The sequence below is a fragment of the Nanorana parkeri genome, unplaced genomic scaffold (assembly GCF_000935625.1).
Source record: "Nanorana parkeri isolate BGI_ZX_2015 unplaced genomic scaffold, ASM93562v1 scaffold680, whole genome shotgun sequence".
In the NCBI taxonomy this organism is placed as follows: Eukaryota; Metazoa; Chordata; class Amphibia; order Anura; family Dicroglossidae; genus Nanorana; species Nanorana parkeri.
The window spans coordinates 725,163-746,650 of record NW_017306948.1 but is presented as its reverse complement, the minus strand read 5'-3'; the positions used below and the strand labels follow the sequence as shown (position 1 = coordinate 746,650).

Below are 21,488 nucleotides of genomic sequence, written 5' to 3'. Positions count from 1 at the left end.
CCCCCCCCCCACCATTTAAACACACAGCCTGCAGTATGCTGGTAACACAACAGATGCAAAGCTTTTTCTATGGGAGCTGAGCATTATGAGCCTGTGATATAATACAACTCCTACACTTCAACCCAAAGCATCGGCTGAGAGGCAAAAGCCACACCAACCACCCTACAATGGCCTTTTATAGTTCTGTCTGCTCAGAACTGATGACATCTGATTGATTGCTTTGGTCTGCTGAGCTCCCGCATCATCCATGCTCTCTTGCTAGTGTCCTGAAAGGCGGACTTTTCCTGAACTTTGCAAGTCTTCATAACTAAACTTCTGAGGTTAGGTTCACACCTCACCGCTCGGCAATCGTGCACGATTCTGCACGGCAGGAGTCGCCAAGGTGTGAAACGATCGCGCTGCGGGGGCCATTATTTTCTACTGGTACCCCAGTCGTGCCGGGTGGATCGCACGGTTTCCCGCCGCGATTCCGCCCGTGCTTCCAAACACGATTGTGGCTAAAAGAGCTGCGCTTCCTGTATTGTAAAAAGAAGGTACATGTACCTTTCTTCTGTGATTGCCGCGCAGATGCCACCCCATTTAAAACAAAGGGGCCGTTCGGCAATCGCTGCATTGCATTGTACAGGACCGCGCTTCCCGGGTGTCGTGTCGGGTAGTGCAGGTTTTTGTTACAATATACAGTAACCTTTTTCTCACAAACTCCTTTTCGCAATAAAAAGCCGTCCCTGAGCCCAATGATGACTTTTCCTAAGCTGATATGATGCCATCAGTCTGCTGCAGGCAGGAGGAAGCATTTCCCCAGTCTCCCCTCCCCCAGTTATCAGTCTGCTCCAGGCAGGAGGAAGCATTTCCCCAGTATCCCCTCCCCCAGTTATTAGTCTGCTCCAGGCAGGAGGAAGCATTTCCCCAGTCTCCCCTCTCTCAGTGATTAGTCTGCTCCAGGCAGGAGGAAGCATTTCCCCAGTCTCCCCTCTCTCAGTGATCAGACTTAAACACTAACTTTGTAGGAAGTCAAAAGAAGAGAGGCTGCAGCAGGGGCTGATCTGTGACAGTCATTTGTCCTGCCCTGGCCGCAGGATTTACATGACTGTGTCATCTCTCAGTCGGCATCTCACTCCAGGAAATAGATGGTGACCCTGGATGATGATGACTGAACATAGATAGCTCCGGCCTTCTGGAGAGAAAAGCAGATGAAGGCATTGTCAGGGGGTGTGCTGAGATGCTTGAAGGAGGTAATCAATACCTCTGTAAGTGTTACACTCACACACAACGTAATACATGTAACTCAAGTGTTTTTGATGCCAAGTCCACCTTGAGGTATACATGGACACGGGATGAGTCTTTCTTTCAGTTATATTGAGAAATGCTCCATGTATGTGAGACATGTTCAGTTCAGGGCTATCTGGAGGAATAGTGATTGGACACATGAAATACCCTTGCATGGTCGCTATTGCTTTCATGTTACAATGGAGTTAAGCTGGGTTCACACCTAGGCGTATCGAATATGCACGTTTGTCGCGCGTTTCGTGTCGCAGGTTTTTACCGCGATTCGCTGTAAAAAAACGCGCGACAAACGCGCGTTTCCGAGGGCTACTTGGCTGTATCCCAATGGATACGCGCGGCAAAAACGCCCCAAAGAAGCTCCTGTACTTCTTTGGGCGTAGGGCGTTTTGTAGCGCGTTCATACGGCCTGTAATACGCCCAGGTGTGAACCATACCCATAGGAAATAATGGGATTTCGGTGTTTGAGCGTTTTGCAGAGCGTAGGAACGTGCTACAAAACGCCCAGGTGTGAACCGGGCCTTAAAGGTTTCTGCAGCGCACCTCACCCGCTATCTCCATGGGTCACCTCACCATTGCCTGATGCGGCGGTTTCTGTTTTGGAAAGCTATGACGGGTGTTTAGGCAGTAAAGTCAGCACCATTATTGAGCTATGACTTTGGTGAAATGCATTGCATAACTCTCCATTTAGTCATCGTATTGTTTTCAGTCTGTCTGAGCCTACCAGGTAGACTTGTGTTGAGATAGTGGAACAGTAAAGCACAATCTCAATGCAGCACTTCTGAGTAGGAATCCGAGTTTCCATGTGTTATGAGTAAATATGTCTGACCCGAAGTATATGTATAATTAGAAGGTTTGTGGTCATCTCACCATGACACCTATATGAGCTTGTTGGACATCATATTCCATCACATTCCCAAACAATTCATCCCCACACAGCTACCTCCTCATGTATTACTTGCCCCTCCCTGTTAGAATATAAGCCCTCAGGGGCAGGACCCTCCTTACCATCTTGTCTTGAATTGTATTGTGATTGTAATGTCTTCCTTATATTGTAAAGCGCTGCACAAAGTTGTTGGTGCTATATCAATCTTGTTTAATAATAATCATTATATTTGAAGGCCATGGGCTTTTTTTTGGGGGGGGGGGGGGGGTTTCCCCCCGGGGGGGGGGGTTTTTTGGGCCCGGGTGTGTTTTTTGGGGGGGGGGGGGGGGATTTGCCCCCATTTTGCAGCTATAACGGCCTCCACTCTTCTGGGAGGGCTTTCCACAAGGTTTTGGATGGTGTCCATGGGAAATTGTGGGGTTCATGGGGTGAGGTGCTGATATTGGAGGAGAAGAACTGGCTCACAATCGATTTATTAGTTCATCCCAAAGCTGTTCAGTAGTGGTGAGGTCAGGGCTCTGTTGAGGTCATTCAGGTTCCTCCACATCAAACCATGTCTATGAAGAGCTGACAAGGAGCTTCACCAAGCTGTTACCACAATAGTCTACAACAATGGTTCTCAACCTGCGTAACCTCAGGACCCACATTTGTCCTGAGACGTGACCCAAGATGCACTGCAATGGATCGCACGGCATTGCGGTACCGCTCGTTCCAATGTGGGCAATAGAACTGTGGGTGGGAGAGGTGTTTGGGGTGCCATTCAAATGAATGGCAATGCAATGCACCTCTCACACCAGATACAGTGTTAATCTCTTAGGACTGTGCGATGAACGCACTGTACTAGTGTGAATGGGCCCTCAAAAACACTGACGGACGCGCAACCACAGACACAATCTCACACACATATGCACTCCAAAAAAGATTTAATTTTGAAAAACATCCATCCAGTCTCCCTACCTTACGAGAACTGAAGTCGATCCTTGGTCTGGGGTACAGTGTGGGCTGCTGTGCTGTGATGGAGCTCCATCCATATTTGCATCCACTTGTACAACTCCCTTGTGCGCCTTGTGTTGAGGTGTCGGGAGCCAGAATGTGACGTCACTCCGGTCCAGACACCTCTACAGGGCAAGTGAGGGAGCTGTAAGCAATGCATGTATGGATGGAGCTCCCTCGCGGCCATACCCCCAGCCCACCCGACCTCAAGCTGACAGTCGGCACCAAGCAGCATATTTTAAATGGCTGCTTGGTGCGAGAACTGACAGTGCTGTGCTAGGGGTAAGGCTGAGGAGCCTCTCACTTAGAAAAGTGGAAGGCACACGGGGACCCACTGAACACAGGGTTGCGACCCACCTTTTGGGTCACGACCCATCAGTTGAGAACCAAGGGTCTACAATGTCTTTGTACGCTGGAGCAATACCCGTACCCTTCAATGAACTCAATCATCTGGAGGAGGGTCTACACACCCTTGGTCTTAAAGTAGATGTGATGGTCAGATGTCCACAAAGCTTTGGTCATTTATGTACATAGAATGTTTTATAATCTTAGCACACATGGATGACGGTGAACTGAGCTCAGCAAATTCTTATACCCGGCTGATAAAATTGGAGAAGTCTTCCGGTACTTGCGGTCGGTACCAGATTTGAATAACAACAAATCGGACTGTCTAGTTTTTATTCTAATCTCTCTCCCTTCTCTGCCGCTGTCTTCCAGGTGAAAAATGACTACATGTCGGAGATGTCGGACCAAGTGGACCAGGAAATTGCTTTGAAGCTGGGCTGCCTGGAAATTCGGTAATATCCTAAATCTTCCGTATTACACATATCCAGCTGGAGGTACTTCCAGTCTGTGGTTGGTGGAGGTGAACACCAGTCTTGCTTATTACTCCGGCTATGTATTTTTCTGCTGTTGTCTTCAACTCCGCACACACTGGTTGCTGGTTTGGGTGTACAGTGCCCCAAAATGTATCTGCAAACGCAGCTTAGTGCAGGCTCGGCATGCCAAGATGAAGTAACTCATGTGAGCATTCATAGGGGCCCGGCCAATCAAGTGGCTAAATAATCAGAACCCGCAAGAAGACGGGGACAGAGATGGAAACTCCAGCGAGGGAATAGCACAGCTCTGGAGGGGAAAGTCTGCCATAATGTACTAATATTCAGCCCACACTAGTACATTATGGATGAAAGCTCCAGGGGGCTCCTTTTTCCTGTTTTCTTGATCACTCTACTTCTGCTTTAAGAAGTCAAGGAACTCCTATACGCCTATAACTAAAATCATACTTTTGGCTGGATTGGCCCGTAAGCATGTGTATCTAAAACATCAGTATAAAGTAACCGCATACAAAAACATACATGCATTCCTATACTGCATGTGACGTCCATCCTTCCCACCGCCCTTCCCAATCAGCACCACCATCTCAGCACATCACAGCTACGTTGTTCTGAACCAGGAAATAAGAACTCCTCTCCCAAAGTGCAATGCTATGCTCCGTTTGATTCAGGGTTCCTCAACGCTTTCATGCCTACAGACCTCCCCTTCCCTAAAATGAATACACAATTTGTCCCCATACCCCCTTCTCCCCGTGTCCTGAACCAGGAAATAAGAACCCCCCTAAAGTGCAATGCTCTCCTCAGTCTGATTCAGGGTCCTCAACCTTTTAACAACTAAATACCTCACCCCTCCAATTTATTTCCCAATATGTCCTCTTACGTCCTTCGACATCATCATGGGAACCATCTTCATCATTAACAGTATGACTTTTAAAAGATGTGATTAGCTTGGTTTTGCTTAGATACAGATGGCTGGGAACAGAACAGTGGAAAGAAATCCATATGGATTTTATATTTATTTTATTAAAAATGGAAAATCACAAAATACACAAACTAGACACAACAGCAGAAATGTATTTGTGTGAGATCAGAGCATAGAATGGAGGTCTTATTATTCGCAGTGTTATTTACATGCCATCTGACACATTAAGTCGATGTTTCCACTTTGATCGAAGGCTTAATAATGCAGAGAATCCTGTTTACATTTTTCAGAGGTCAAGTCCCAACCCACCCAACATTGGAGTCCAAATACCACCAAGGGGGTAGATACAATAACAGCCCCCCCCCCCCTTTCCCACCAATTAATAGGGATGCACGATAACAGATTTTCGGTATCAAGTATGAGTGCCAATATATTTTTTCCGGTACTCGCCGATTGCGATACCGCAAGTCCCATTCAGGAAGCCAGGCGGCGTGTAGAGACTTGCCACCCGGCTACCCGATTAGCATGGAAGCCGTCTCATTGCTCCCTCATCACCAAGTGACGAGAAAGCATGGAGCCGGCTTTCTGGCCAGTCAGGAAGCCGGGCGCTATGTAATGACTCGTTGCTCGGCTTCCTGATTGGTTGAAGCTGGCTAATTAGGAAACCGGGCAACGAGTCATTACACAGCGCCTGGCTTCCTGATTGACGAAGTGTATGAAGCCAGCCAGATGATGAGGGAGCATGAAGCCGGCTTTCTGGCCAATCAGAAAGCCGGGGGGCGGGTAATGACTCGCTGTCTGGCTTCCTGACCAATCGGGAAGCTAGGCGGTGAGTCATTACACGCTGCCCGGCTTCCTGATTGGCCGGGCAGCCGGCTCCATGCTCCCTCGTCACCAAGTGACGAGGGAGCATGGTGCCGACTTCCCGGCCAATCAGGAAGCTGGGCAGAGTGTAATGACTTGCTGCCCAGCTTCCTGATACCCGAAGCTCAAGTATTGGGTTAGGCATCAGAGCATTTGGGCGACTACGAGTACTCACCCAGATACTGTATCGGTGCATCGCTACCAATTAAGAACTCCTGCTCTAATTCTCTTTCATTGCAAGTTGTGATCTCTCCCGCTCTGCCTATTAGTCTCTCCTGTGGTGTGGAAACATGTAGACGTGTTTTGGTCTGATACTTCGCTGGATTATCACTTTAATACCGCGCTTTTTTTTCTTTATAATTGGGCCGCAGTTTATATATAACAATGTTAATTTTCTTGCAGGCGATCATACGGGGAGATGAGAGGGAATGCTTTGGAGAAGAAATCAAACTATGAAGTGTTAGAGTAAGTGTCGGTATATTATCATTATTATTATATTCCGGGAATTACCGCTGATTGTTCCCATTCTTGTCGCGCTGCAGCTTCTCCTCCCCTTTATTAGATCATATGCAGCGTGACATTTACTAACGGTGTATCACCATCAGTCAGCCAGCTGAGCTTTCATTTGGATCGTTAAGGAAGAAGTCTCATGAGGAATAAAAGATTTCCTGCTGGTCTCTTGATTTTACTTTAAATACTTATCTTAGAAAAGAAATGCCGAGCAATTCTCCATACAATCACACCTTTATCTGTGCTATTATTGCATGTGAGCTCCACCCCATCATGAAACCTGCTTTGTGGGCATTGTGTGTTTCCTCTCACTTTTTAAAGCCAGCATGTTTCCAAACAGATGGCTCCAACTCTCTGCACTCAACTTCCCTGATCTTCCTGTCCAGGACAAGATCACAAGGGAGAGAGCAGTCTCCAGCAGCTGTCCATCTACTAGCTTGGAGAAGGAAGTGCGGGGGTGAGTGCAAGAAGCAGAGAATTGGCTTGCCTTGCAGTATCTGTGTGTTTGTGGAATAATAGTCCCAAGTCCCACCAAACCGGAATCCCAAAGTTTATAAAACGGGTGCTGGTATGACCAGCGGATGGCACCACGAGAATCCAATTATAGTGGGAACTCACCCGCAGTCCAACGTGTCGGAACTATCAATGGTCCCTTCATCAGGCAAACATAGTGACAACCAAACAGGATGAAGTGCAGCAATATATACAGTGACTATTATGCTTTCAATTAGGGATGCGCCGATACTAGTTACATAGTATTTGAGGTTGAATAAAGACATTAGTCCATCAAGTCCAACCTATTAGGATCTCATTCTAGGAGTACCTGTACCCCTGTATATTACCTGTACCCCTGTATATTACGGTCCCTTAAGAAATCGTCCAAAAGTTTCTTGAACTAGTATCAGTATCGGTGCCGAGTACTTGGGTGAGTACTCGTAGTCGCCCGAATGCTCTGATGCCTGGCCCAATACTTGAGCTTCCGGTATCAGGAAGCCGAGCAGCCAGTCTTTACACGCTGCTCGGCTTTCTGATTGGCCAGAAAGCCAGCTTCGTGCTCCCTCTTCACCTGGTGACGAGGTAGCATGGAGTCGACTTCCCAATCAGGAAGCCAGGCTACGTGTAATAACGCGTTGCCCGGCTTCCTGATTGGCCAGCTTCTCGACCAACCAGGAAGCAACGGGTCACGGTGACAGAGGTAAGTATTTACCGATTTGGTAACTATCGCTCCCAGGATGGACTACAAACATAAGATTGTAGTCCATCACAGGAGCGAGCTTGGAGCGGATGTCTATTTACAACACACACTGGGACCATGGGGAACAAAATTAGCCCCTCTCCAGAAGGAAGGACAGTGTCAGCACCAATTCAGAGATGATTTGAGGGTCTACAGCCGAGTGATACACAAATAAGATACATTGTTGTTCATAGTTAAGGTACCTGAATGTGTTTTTAAGATTTAACTCCTGAGTTTAGTGTCACTTTAAAGTAGAACTGAAGCCATTTTCTAGCTTAGCTCCTGAGCGACTGCTGGTAGGCACATTGGGCTCCCAAGCTACTGGCTTATGCAGTTGCTCATAAATCTTTCTCTTTCCATTTTCTCTAATTGGATCTGTTCCTACACATTGAACTTCCCTTTACATCCAGAGGAACAGATACAGTTTCATATTGTCGATATTTGAAGATCGGTCATATGTATATGTATAAGTCACATGGAATTTCGATAAACGCGATTAAATTGAGGAGCGTCGAGGCCTTTATCTAGAAGCAATAGGAAAATCTATTTTGGAATGCTGTAAAACTCATAGCTCATTACCCACAATCCATCTCTGCCGTACCCAAAGCCTGAAGTTTGGACTGTGAGTGATTGCATGCGGTACTTTGCCGGCTGACCCAGTCGATGGAACCGTGCATTTAAATTGTCACTTAACGATGTCCAATGACTGTAGAGAGGTTACCGAGCTGCTGGCCAAATACCTTGACACATCAGTACATGTTAGAGTGCATGAAGGAACCCATCCATCTCTGCCATCCTCGGCCCGAGCCGTGGCTTGCAGCCACGTACTAATGACACCCGGGACACAGCAGCGGGAGGATAAATAACCGAAATCTCTCTCTGTATCACTGATGGGATTTAATAGCTGGCTTCCTTAAAGGGAACCTGTCATCAGTCATCAACTGTGATAAACTACAAGGGGCCCGTACCAAGCAAGCACTACCATCAGATATTTCTGATCCGTCACTTTTAGAATGACCCCAAATATGGGGCAATTCCAAATCAGCTTCAAGTCGATCCTCAGACATGCCCCATACATCTCTAAGCACTTGGCATTATGGCATAAAGGAGGCATGCCCATTTCAATTCCTAAATGTTCCCTACTCTATCCAAAACTAAAAATGGTTTGGCTACACATACACTTTTTTGTTCAAAAACTAGAGGCCATCACCTAAAATTGGTGGAAAAAAAATTCCAGCACAAGGGGCGAAGGGGGTTCTTCACAGTAAGATCAGTTAGGGTCTGGAACTCACTGCCACAGGCGGTGATTTCAGCAAATAATGTGGAATTGTTCAAGAAACTTTTGGACGATTTCTTAAGGGACCGTAATATACAGGGGTACGGGTACTCCTAGAATGAGATCCTAATAGGTTGGACTTGATGGACTAATGTCTTTATTCAACCTCAAATACTATGTACTATGTAACTTTAATGAGACCGGCGGAAATCCAGGCAAGGCTTGTTTTGGGTAAGGTAGGGAAGGGTTAGGCATTCTGCCTGGTTTTTGTCTTTGTTTAATTGCTTTCTAAAGGAGATTTTCCCTCACTTCCTGTTTGGTTACTGGAACAGAAAATGGAGGGAAATCTACCCAATGGGTTGTCAGACAGTAGCAAAAGCAGAAAGAGGAAACAGACTCTTCCTACTCTGCCCAAAACTTATACAAGGTATTGGCTGGAGTTGGGATTGAAGCTCATCTCCAAATAAAAAAAGGACCCTTGCAGTTGGGGCTACCCCCCACACTGCTCATTCTTGTCATATTGCGATTGCCACGCGGATGTAACCCCATTGAAATCCATGGGGCCGCACAGCAACCGTGGTGTGCAACTGTGGGTCCTGGGACACCCAGGTCTGCACCAACCCTTTGTTTGTGAAAGTTCTCATTCATCCAGGTCATGGTATATCTGTATAAACTAAATCAAAGCAACAGGGACTTCCTGTATAAGACGTTTTGCTGGTCATCCGAGTAGCTTTCGTAATTCAGAATCTGAGAAAGCTAGTCGAATGACCAGCGTAACATCTTCAAGAAAAATACAGCAAGTCGAGTTGCTTTGATTTCTTTTTTTACAGGCAAATTCCATTAGGTATTGCAAGACTGAAAGCCACAGGCATGACTCCCAGAGGCAGATGCATGATGGAATTTGTGGTCTCATCACAGCTGGAGGGGCCCGAGTTTGCCGACTCCTGCCCTACTCCACCATAACCTGTGTTGGGTACAACACAGGTTATGGTGGAGTACAACACAAGTTAAAAGTGGTTGGGTACAACACAAGTTAAAAGTGCAAACAATTAAAGCAACAGACTCCATATTTTTCCTCTAGTATAACTTGATTCATGACTTGTGTCTTTCAGGAAGGACGTGGGTCTGAAGAGGTTCTTCCCGAAGAACTTGCTGGATTCCGCGAAGGTAAAATCTTATCTGTGTGTACGAGTTAAGCACGCACGCACTCCTATACAGCTGAGATCATTCTGGATCATTGGCAAACCTTCATTATGAAGTCATATGGCTACTCCGGATATTTCTAACCTAGTAGTAAAGACGGCCATACGTGGACCAATTTCCAGGCAGATTAGACCTGAGGGCCCTTTCACACCAATTACAGTGCGTTCCAGAGCGGCAGGGGGCGTGGGAGGGGGTCAATGCAGTCACGCTGCAATCGGACGCGCGCCTAAACATTGCCTGCGTTCCGGTCCAGAGCAAACGCAAAAAATGCTGCATGCTCTATTTTTTGCATTTGCAGTTGACCGGCGCGCAGGCAATGTTTTGCCGCACATCCGATCGCACTGTGGGGGGTGCTTAACTGCGGTGCCATTGACTTCAATGCACCGTCGCGCCACCTCCCGCCCCAGAATGAAGGGGGGAGTTTTGTGAGCGATTGCTGTGCATTCCAACAGCTGCCGCTCTTGAACGCACCGCAATTGGTGTGAATGGGCCCTGAAGACTCCTATTGTCTGCTTAGCCCTCACTCATATGAGTAACAGCTGGCCCGTACAGCTCCGTGCTGCGTGCACGGCCGTATCGGGCAGCTCGGGGGAAGGACAGGTGCTGCGTGTGATTATACGCAGCAGCCTGTTCTTCTCTATGGGAGTACGCTCAGCCGAACTGCACATCCGTATGGGTGCAGGTATCTGTACTTGGACGCAGGCAGGATGGATCAGGGACCCCGCATGGACGTGCAGTTCAGGTGCAGCACCTGTCCTTCCGGGGAGCTTCCCGATACGGCCTTGCACGGATCTGTACAGGCCGACAGTTACTCATGTGAATGAGGGCTTATAATTCCCCCGCGTTGGGACACGAAAAAGATAGTTGAATCCAGACGTTCTCCCCTTAAATTAGCAATTCATCACATTGCTTTGTGTCAAGCTGATGAAGGGTGTGAGCCGCGTCAGCCACTGCGTGGATCAGATTCATTCTTTTCAAAGCCTTTTGTCTGGCTGATTACAAACCTTAAAAACCTCCTTTGATTGTCACTGCTGTTTAGCTATTAAATGTATTCGCTTCGGTTACTTTTGTCATTTTGGCCTGGAGTGCTGTCACGGCCCAATCAGCAGGCCAGTGACACAGAAAGCTGCAATAGTGTCGGCATCACAGCGGTCCAGTGTGGCAGAGGTCTCTGAATGACAAGATTTGCTGAACAGAAGTAGAAATCATTTGGCAGGTAAAACAGTTCACACACATAAACTGTAACTGTTCATTCAGTTGTTTCTCTTCTGGTCATCGTTAGAGCTGCAGCTAACGATTATTTTCAAAATCGATTAGTTAGCCGATTATTAAGTTCGATTTAATCAGATAAAAAATAAAATACATTTTAAAAAAATGGCTCCAGTGATGGGACTACTAGTTTGTATTGAGATTGCACTCCATCACAGGAGCAAGCTTGGAGCGGTCGAAGTAAAAAAGAAAAGTGTGGTGTGCAATATAGTGAAATGAAAAGTGTAAAATTATACAGCAATGATGAAGAATGGCATCGACTATAGAGGACTACAAAACCCAGCAATAGTACATTGTACAGCACAATGCAGAATACCACCAACTATATAGAAATACAACAAATCCCAGCAATACATTATACATACAGTGTATAATGTATTGCTGGGATTTGTATTCCTCTATAGCTGATGGTATATTGCTCTGTATAATATACAGTACAGCAGAATGTACCATCAGCTATAGAGGAATACAAATCCCACTATCCCAGCAATACATTATAGAGCACCATGTGTGGGAAAGTGCAGGCTTACATGAGCAGTCTTCCAGCAACTTGTTTCTGAGATCGGTCCTGTCTATCAGCGGCTGGCATCCACCCACACCTGCTCCTCCTTACTTCTTCTCCCCGCATCCCTGTGCCGATCGTGGATGTGGGTGGGCGGTGAGCGTGAGGCGGGGAGGAGGTGCGGCGTGTGGAGCGTGGATGCGGGCGGGTCTGGCAGCGGCGAGCGTGAGGTGGGGAGGAGGTGCGGCGCACAGCGTGTGGAGCTGTGAACAGGGCCAACTGATCGGAAGCCGATTAATCGATGAATGAAAAAGTTGACAACTTTTTCAATAATCGATTATGTCGATTAGTTGTTGCAGCCCTAGTCATCGTTAAAGCCCAACTGAACTCCGGGCAAATCTTTTATTAACCCTTGCAGTGGCGCTGCTCCTGCATTGCAAGGGTTAACTGTGTTCTAGGTGCTAAAATAATAAGTTATCCTCGACTGATCCTCTGAGCTGGCTTGCTCCTAGACCGGTTCTTCCAGCCTCTCTCCCCTCCGCTGCTGAGGTTGTAAGGTCCCGGAGTCATCGCGTCCGATACACTGTGTATTGGACATGAGGATGCTGAGGGGCATATCACCGCTGGAGCAAAGGAGGGAGCGCTGTCATAGCCGGGCGGCTCCGAGCATCGGGTGCATAAAACTTTATTTTGCTCCCTAGACAGGAACGAGCCGTTAACCCTTGCAGTGCCGGGGGTAATCCCACTTTGCCCTTGCAGTGCCGGGGGTGGCCCCTCTGCAAAGGTTAATAAAAGCTTTGCACGGAGTTCTTCGTGAAATCCACTGAATACTATTCAGGTGCATCAAATCAAACGACGTGCAATATCTTAGTTTTCATAACACAGCAGCCACATCTTGAGTACAAATGTCTGTCCCATGAGCAGTGCTGCAGAGAAGGAACCTTTGCTGTCTGTGAGGAAGCAGAGGTATCTCTGCAGAGATCTGACACGTTCCCTGCTGAATCAAGGCTTGGGCTCTGCAATCACCGGGGAGCGTGTGCTTTGCTGATTGCAGAGCTCTTGCCCTGACTCAGCAGTGGGCACGTTGAACCTTTGCAGACGTACCCCCGCTTCCCCACATCCTCCTCTGCAGCATGCTGACACTGATTTCCAAATTTTGGGGATCGGACAAACTACCAACTCTTAATGAAGGGGATCCTTTCCTCATCCTTTAACCCTTTCACTAACACCGACTTATGCCATATGCCCTCTAAACCGACTCCCGGCTTTGCATTGCAGCTGATTCGAGTGGCTGTAAAGCTGCCCGTTCACATCCATGGGCTGCCAAATGTGCGCCCCCTGGGCCCCCCCTCCTTCCCGTCATCCTGGGCTCCGCCTTCCCTCCTGCATTGTGACCCTTTCTAAAGCATGTATTGACCCTCAATGCCTGGAGCTCACAGCCTGGCCTAGAGGTGGATATAGCCAGAAAGGCAAGATTATACTCATCCCACGGAATTACTTGTCAGAAGTCAGATGGAATGTGTGGAAGTGACCACTGTCATTCGTGATATCTGATAGTGGTCACCGTGAACTGGAAGCTTTTGGATGAGGACAAATTTGTGGTGGTGTAAGAATAATGTTTATGACTTTCACTTCCTTACATCCATATTGTGATTGTATATCATATTCAGTTCTGTGGATTTCCCCTTTTGCTCGCCTCCTGTAGCATCTCTGCAAAGCTGCTGCTGGGATTAAAGGAAAAGACACAAAAACAATGTTTTTAATCAGTTTGAGCAGATGGATAGTTCTGCTTCGAGAGGGAACAGTAAAGCACAATTACTGCGCAGCGTCCTCATAGCGGGCAACACAGCATGTAGATGTAGAGAGCAAAAGTGCTTTCAGAACATTAAAATGCATTCATATTTACATGCTGCTGGTAAGATTTGGTTAAAGTGAACCTGTTGTGAAGAAAATGGAAGGCACTAGTATACCAAATGACCAGAAATATGTAGATGCCCCCTCCAGAGTTCAGGAACAAAAATCCTAATCCATAGAGGCGGCATGGTTTGAGAAGGTCAGCGAGGTTTCACTACTTCACCCCTATTGAGGGCCTTTGGGATGAGTTGGAATGCTGATTACACTAAAGGTCTTCTCATCCAACATCAGTACCTAACCCTAACCCTAAGGGGGATGGATACCCTACCCTTACCCAATCTAACTTACCCTACCCCACCCCAACCTCAACCTAACCTATCCCACCCCTACCCTTACTCAACCTAACCTGTACCCCTTACCCAACCTAACTTAACCTACCCCACCTCAACCTAACCTACCCCACCTCAACCTAACCTACCCCACCCCTACCCCTTACTCATCCTAACCTACCTCCTACCGCAACCTAATTTAACCTAACTCAACCTAACATACCTACCCCAACCTAACATACCCCACCCCTAACCTCTACCCAAACTAACCTACCCCTGACCTCAACCTAACCTACCCCACCCCTACCCTTACTCAACTTACCCTACCCTTACTCAACCTAACCTACACCCTACCGTAACCTAACCTACCCCCTACCCAACTTAACCTACACAACCTCATCCTATCCTACCCCTACCCCTACCCTCTACCCCTACTCAACCTAACCTACCCCCTACCACAACCTAACTTAACCTATCTCAACCTTACCTACCCTCATATAGGTGTTTATATACCAATCTTTTTGTCAAATTTTAACTCCAGTTCACCCCCTAGGATTAGTGATGGGCTCAGGCGTGTTCGCAGCTCCATGTGCCGAGCCCACCAGGAAGCTGACAGCGCCGCAGCGCCAATCACAGGCACTGAGACATATCCTGATCTCTGCAGCTGCGGACCGGGATAATGTCTCAGTACCTGTGATTGGCGCTGTCGGCTTCCTGGCGGGCTCGGCACGTGGCGCTTCGAACACGCCTGAGCCCATCACTACCCAGGGTGCAGTTTGCAGATTTTGCTTTACTTTGGATCTTGGGATCCCCTCATCTAGCATCTCACAAAGCAATACAGATATTTCTGAATCGACTGCAGAGGCGCCCGCATTGCTTTGTGTGATCCAAGTGATGGAATTGATCTACAGCTTGCATCATAGACAATACTTGCTGATCAAAGTGGCCGACTTGTCTGTGTGACTCCCACACATGACCATTGGTCCCCTGCTTAGGAGGAGCAGCCTACAGGCCGGAGTACGAACCTGCCCTGAAATGTTCACATCTTTGATAAGCAGTGCTGGCCATGCCTGGCTAAGCAGGATTGTTTGGGTGAGCTGAGTATTCTTGTTGAGGAGTGTGGTGTGTGATGTCTGGGATGATGTATGCACGGACGCATGATATCTTTGTTATTTCAGAGTTATAAGTGTCTCTTCTTGCCTTGAATATCATTTTTCTTGCTTGTAAAGTAGATTAGTGTTTGCTACCATAGATGGCCTTAGACATTCTGTCAGAGTATGAGAGACCATGAATAGTTGGGGAGTGTATTTGCAGCAGGATGACATATGCACCATCATCCTTAGTCCTGACACTGAGAGCAACCGAGTAATGGCCAAAAATTCCTCATACAGACTTTTCCCGACATTTGTGACCTAGGGGTGCCTACTAAGGTCTTTTGAGACAATCGAATATGATTGTGACTACCTCACACTCTCCTAGTTTTCTGAATATATTTCTAGCTGAGGAAGTGACTGTATTTCATACACACCATTATTGACTCCATATTGTGTTCTTTGTCACACGCAGGCAAAAACGCTTCGGAAGCTGATCCAACAGACGTTCCGCCAGTTTGCCAACCTGAACCGAGAAGAAAGCATCTTGAAGTTCTTTGAAATCCTCTCGTCGGTGTACAGATTTGATAAGGAATGCTTTAAGTGTGCTCTGGGAGTAAGTACATGACAGAACATAACATACATACAGCTGCTGGCAGATGTCTAATGTTCGGTTTAATCCACAGGAATATTAAATGATGAAACTCTAAATTTGATTCTAAAATGTGCCTGTATACCACCTGCTTGTATAATTGCCTGCAAGCTAGCTAGCATTGGAGCTAACCTCCATGGTTATGGTATGGTAGCAGAAGTGCCTGCACTGGCTGCCCAAATGGCAGAGCAGTGATGGTTTGGTTCTTTCTGTAGCTTAAAGCCCGCCTCTAACCAAAATGTTTGTTTTTGATAAAGCAGGGACGAAAAATGTTGCAGTCTGTGGCAACACTGGGATATATCCTCCCACTTCCTGTGGCAGTGAGTCAGAGGAACACGGAGTGATGAAAAATCTCTCCAATGGGGACAGAGACTACAATAAAAGGAAATTTTTTAGTGCAGTGGGGAACATGAGAACTTTGACCAGGTTTTTATTGCCATTTGTGCCTTTCCTTGCTGATGATCACTTGTCCCAATGATCCTCTGTCTCCCTTAGTTCTTTACCTGGTGTCATACAGTGAGGGTAAAGCTCCCCAATAAAGTCACAGACAGCAATAAAACTTGATAGAGGTTTTATAAGTTTTTAGTGTTGAGAGCAGTTTTTATGTAGCATCAAATTTCCTAATTATAGGTCAGCATGCCAGGGGGTGGAGTCTGGGATCTCTAAATAATTTCAGACTCAAAGAAGGCAAGCATTATGAATGGCACCATTTTAAGCTGGGACTGATTCAACTTCCACGCAAGGTTAAAAATGTTTTTCAAATCTGTACCCTCAACTGATGAAAATCATAATGTTCAATTTTTTAGGGAATGATCTAAAACCGAGCATTACCAACCTTACTCCATGGTCCTGCAGTCTTCCTCCCTGGCAGCTCTGGTTTTGCTGACTGGCCCCCTTGAAGCTGCTCATCTTGGTCTCTAAGCAGTCTTGTCACCAATCCTTGAAGACGATCTTTTTGTCATTCTCTAACCGGTCTGGTTGCCTCCCCTCGAAGCCACTCTTCTTGGTCTCTAACCGGTCTCATTGCCTCACCTCAAAGTCGCTCTTCTTTTTGATTTCTGAGCATTCTTGTCAACAACCCTCGAAGCCGCTCTTCTTGTCAGTCTCTGACTGGTCTTGTTGCCGCCCCTCAAAGACCGATGCATTGTACCTAATGATGTAGGAGTGCCCACCCCGCATTCCAGCACTGGGGGAGAACAACCCTTTGAGACCATGGAGTAAGATGCTCAATTAAATCATCCCCTAATCAGGCTTTACATTCTTTATCAGATGGGTTGGCTGCACAATGTTAATGGTTTCATCTTTGCCCTGGGTTTTGCTTTAAATAAATGCTAAAAAGTTTCCAGTGACTATGTAGCTGCTATTAAAGAATATGTCAATTCTGTGGAAATTCTCCTATTCAGTGCGATTTCCCACAATTACTGAATAAAGAGCAGTGTGGATTGATATAAACAAAGCTCCCAGAATGTGCAGATTAACAGTCATCTCTAGGAGCCCCCCTTGTAACTAGGTGACTCTGGTTTCTGGTTTATGATTGTTCTCTTTTATAAGATTAACTTCCCCTCAACATTTCTGGATGCAGCTCAAACCACAAGACTTCTCCCTTCAGAAAAACAAAAGTGGTTTTCCTAGCAGTTTTCTGCGTGCACATGTCTTCCTTTATGTAATCACATCGCTTACTTTCAGCTTATGTTCTTTAAATAGCATTTGCAGAAAACCCCAATGTTCCTGTTTTCAAACTGATATTATGAGGAGATGAGAATTTGCGTTTTTATTATTATTAGTAGTATTCTACAGGATTTATATAGTGCCAGCAGTGAGCGCAGCGCGTTACAAAACTGAGGGAGACAATGCAATGAACAGTACAATTTCTGTACAGGAGGTAGGAGGGCCCTGCTCACGAGAGGTTACAATCTAGTATGTATGTTTCATCCTAATGAAGCCCTTTCCTAACCTTTTTAATACAAAGGAACCCTAAAAAAAACTTTTGTGCCTCAGGGAAATCCCTTTTTAGGCCTCATTCACACTGCTGCGCATATATGCGCGTACGTGCGTATTGTATCATATGTAAATAAATGGCTCACTACACATAGCTGTGTATGGAGCCGTATATTTGCGTAGCGTAAAAATGCGCAAAAACAGAATAGAACCCGAGATACATCCGGGCAGCGTATTTCTGCATATTTTACGCGCATACGCGTGTTTGCATGCGTATATGTGCATACAGTTCATTAAAATTTCTATTACGAATGATGCATTCTGGGATTACATATAGTGCACGCATATACGCACATATGCACGTATAGATACGCGCATATACGTGCATGTACGCGTATATACGCAATATACAATTTTGCTCTTGCGTTGTGTGTGAATGAGGCCTAATACTTAGCCCTCGCTCACACCTGAACGTTTTGTAGCGCGTTCTACACTCGACGAACGCTCTACAAAACGCTCAAAAATATAAATCCCATTGTATTCAATGGTCTCGTTCCCACCTTGGCGTATTTCCGCCCGTCCCTAACGCGCTACAAAACGGCCCACGCCTGAAAAGGTACAGGTACTACTTTGGGCCGTTTTGTTGCGCGTTTCCATTGGGATACAGCCAAGTAGCCTTCGGAAATGCGCGACGGTCGCGCAGCTTTTTTTACCGCGAATCGCGGTAAAAAATACGCGCGACGGTCGCGCATAATGCAATACGCCTAGGTGTGAACGAGACCTTACAGCTCGCGGTACATTGCCGTGTAAAATAAAGGATGTGGCACACTTAAACTATTGGTCACCCAGTGCTGCTCTGTGTAACAATATTATTTTTAATTATATATAAATGAAAGTAATGGCAAAAATAATAAAACATTGTTCTTTTTTATTGGTGGTTCATGGAAACGCGTCCAGGGACATTTATCAATGAATCAGTGACACAATTAGACACAAATCAAACTGCTTCCTAATTAGCAAGTCAATACAGGGCTAGTCTGTCTTCCTGTGTATTTGTCACCCCGGCATTTGCAATCCTTAGCAGCCAGCTGAGCCAATTTTGCAAAGTTCAGTACAAATACAGTGGTACCTCGGTTCACGAATGCTGCTGTTCGCGAACAGGGAGTTCGGCAAAATTTTGCTTCCGTTCGTGAACTTCGCATCGGGTGACGAACACAACCGCAGCCATCTTCCCTGCTCTGACACTGGTCGTGACTTCCTCTAGTCGAGATGGTAAAGGATGTCACCAGCACACCAAGCTGATGTCCATATTAATGACAGACATTGCCATTCAATAGCAAGTGCTTTCGGGGCCTCGCTGGGTCATTCTGAGCCTGATGACGGGGACCCTGCGAGGCCCCGAAAGTACTTGCTATTGAATGGCTATGTCTGTCATTAATATGGACATTTGCTGAGTTTATCAGCTTGGTGTGCTGGTTACATCCTTTACCATTTCATATGTTTTCCCGGTGCCTCCGTGGTCACTGCGAGCACCCATTCACCTATACCATCTTCCAGGAGATCCGGTAAGGAGTGCAGCAAGATATACATATTTTTTTCCTCTAGTCGAGATCGTGGTCTGATCACAGTTTGATTCGGTTCGTGATCAGAATTGTGGAACTTATTACGTTCGTGAACCGAGGTACCACTGTATAGCACTGAAGATGAAACAGAGTTTTACTGTAAAGAGACGCACAGCTAGGACGTGGTCGGGGTCATGTTTTTTTCTGTCGCAGTGATACTTTAAAGCAGCAGAGGGAAGAACTCCTGAATCAAGCTGTAACCTTGTAGTAAATCTACCTCCTAATCCATCTCACTGCTCCTGTTGAGCATTTCCTTGCTGTGCGACAGGATTCAGAATCGTCCCCTCTAATGTTTTATAATGTTTCATACGGTCTCACAGTGTCTTTTAGGAAAGTGTTGGGTCTCATGTGTCTTCTTACTCATCACCTTTTTTTTTCTTTCCCCCTTCCTGTCACTGTTAATTCTAACTATTAAAGTCCAGTTGGATTATTTCGGTGGAGCTGGCGATCGGCCCTGAAGAGGGGATCAGTTACCTTACAGACAAAGGATCTAATGTAAGTTTCTGGGTTGTGTGTGTGTTTTCTTCCATACACTTTTAATTTCCCTATTCTGGTACACAGGATACACCTGAGGAAAGTGAGAATGTACTGTAGGTGGAAGTGGAGATAGAAATAAAACATTTTGGAGATGCATGTGCGTATGTCCTCTTCTTCTGGTGACTTCCTTGGGCATAGCCTGCCCAATACCACCGGTCCAGCTCTTTAACCCCGTGTAGGCTGCATGTGAATAGACAAAAATAGAGTAGTTTAAAGTGAACCTGTGTTTTGCTCATGTAAGGAAAAAGAACAGGTTTACTTTAATTCCGTCCTCCCTAGCATCATATACTCGTCTTGTGGACTGTCCTCGCCGTCCTCGGGTATAATTCAGTGCTTTGGGTCTTGCATTAAATGTGATAACGTCAGCGGACCTCTGACTGCCAAAGCACAGGGGTTGAAGAAGTTGCAAGTGCCGGTCTTGGAGCCTGCGGGAGAAGGGATCAGGTAAGAAGAAGTCCTTTACGCAGGTACCCTAGACATAAATTAGAAGTTAACTCTTGAAGTGTGGGGGTATCTCAACTGCAAGGGGAGTTTTTTTTGGTTTTCTTATTATTCTGGAGGTAGAGTTTAAAGTGACATTAAACTCTCAGATTTTTTTACATAAACCAATACTGTAATGTGTGCCTTACTGTAATCCATGGTTGTTTCCCTTCTCTTTGCTGCTCTTCCTTTTAAATCTGTATCTGTTCTCATGCTTGGGGAGAATTTCCCTTTGGTAGTGAGTGCCTACCGCATGAGAAGAGAGACGGATTTAAAAGGAAGAGCAGCAAAGAGAAGGGAAACAACCATGGATTACAGTAAGGCGCACATTACAGTATTGTTTTATGTTAAAAAATCTGAGGGTTTATTGTCACTTTAAGCTCAGCTTCTCTGACTTTGGAGATGAACCCTGCCCCCTGTATCTAAGCCTCACCTAAATAAATCCTCATGTTTGAGAGCACCACCAGTAAGATAGTCATGCATGTATAGATTTTTTTTGTCATCAGCCCATGGCCCAAGCTATAGAGAATCATACTCATCCACACGGAACAGTGTGGATGGAGGAATTTCCACTGCCAACTAGGGATGTACCGATACCGAGTATTTGGGCAAGTACTCGCCCAAATGCTCCGATACCTTCCCCAATACAGGAACTTCAGTGCCGTAGGGGATCATGGAGCCGGTTTCCCGGGCAATCAGGAAGCCGTGTGGTGAGTAATGACCCGCCTCCCGGCTTCCTGATTGGCCAGGAAGCTGCCTTCCCGGCCAATCAGCATCCAACAGGCCAAATAGCCGGCTCCTTGCTGATTGGCAGGGAAGCCGGCTTTCCAGCCAATTAGCATGGAGCCAGCTTCCTGGCCAATCAGGAAGTCGGGAGGTGGGTCATGATGGGCCGGGAAGGTGGCTCCATGCTGATTGTCAAGGAAGCCGGTTTCCCAAACCATCACAATTGAGCCAGCCAAACAACAGGGAGCCGGCTTCCAGGGCAATCAGGAAGCACCCGTATCTCAGTACTCGGTATCGGCGAGTACCGAAAGCAAAATATCGGTACTTGTACTCGATAATGAAAAACGGGTTTGGGTACATCTCTACTGCCAACTGTTAAATTAGATAGCTATTGTCTGACTACCTAAATAGTGACTGCATCTGATTTTCCTGTATCAGCCCTTACATCTCTTCTCCCCCCCCCCCCCCCCCCCTCTCTCTCCCCTC

General features: G+C 46.5%; 1 protein-coding gene across 6 annotated transcripts in view; it reads left to right on the top strand.

Moving 5' to 3' along the window:
* The window catches only part of PTK2 (protein tyrosine kinase 2), a 202,993-nt gene that overhangs the window by 58,836 nt on the left and 122,669 nt on the right, over window positions 1-21,488 (top strand). For all 6 annotated transcript variants that reach the window (XM_018563617.1, XM_018563616.1, XM_018563615.1 and 3 more), the window contains 5 exons: window positions 3,878-3,957; window positions 6,182-6,244; window positions 9,912-9,966; window positions 15,523-15,663; window positions 19,677-19,754. In XM_018563617.1, the coding sequence (XP_018419119.1) occupies window positions 3,878-3,957; window positions 6,182-6,244; window positions 9,912-9,966; window positions 15,523-15,663; window positions 19,677-19,754 (417 nt within the window). The remainder of the gene's footprint in view (window positions 1-3,877; window positions 3,958-6,181; window positions 6,245-9,911; window positions 9,967-15,522; window positions 15,664-19,676; window positions 19,755-21,488) is intronic.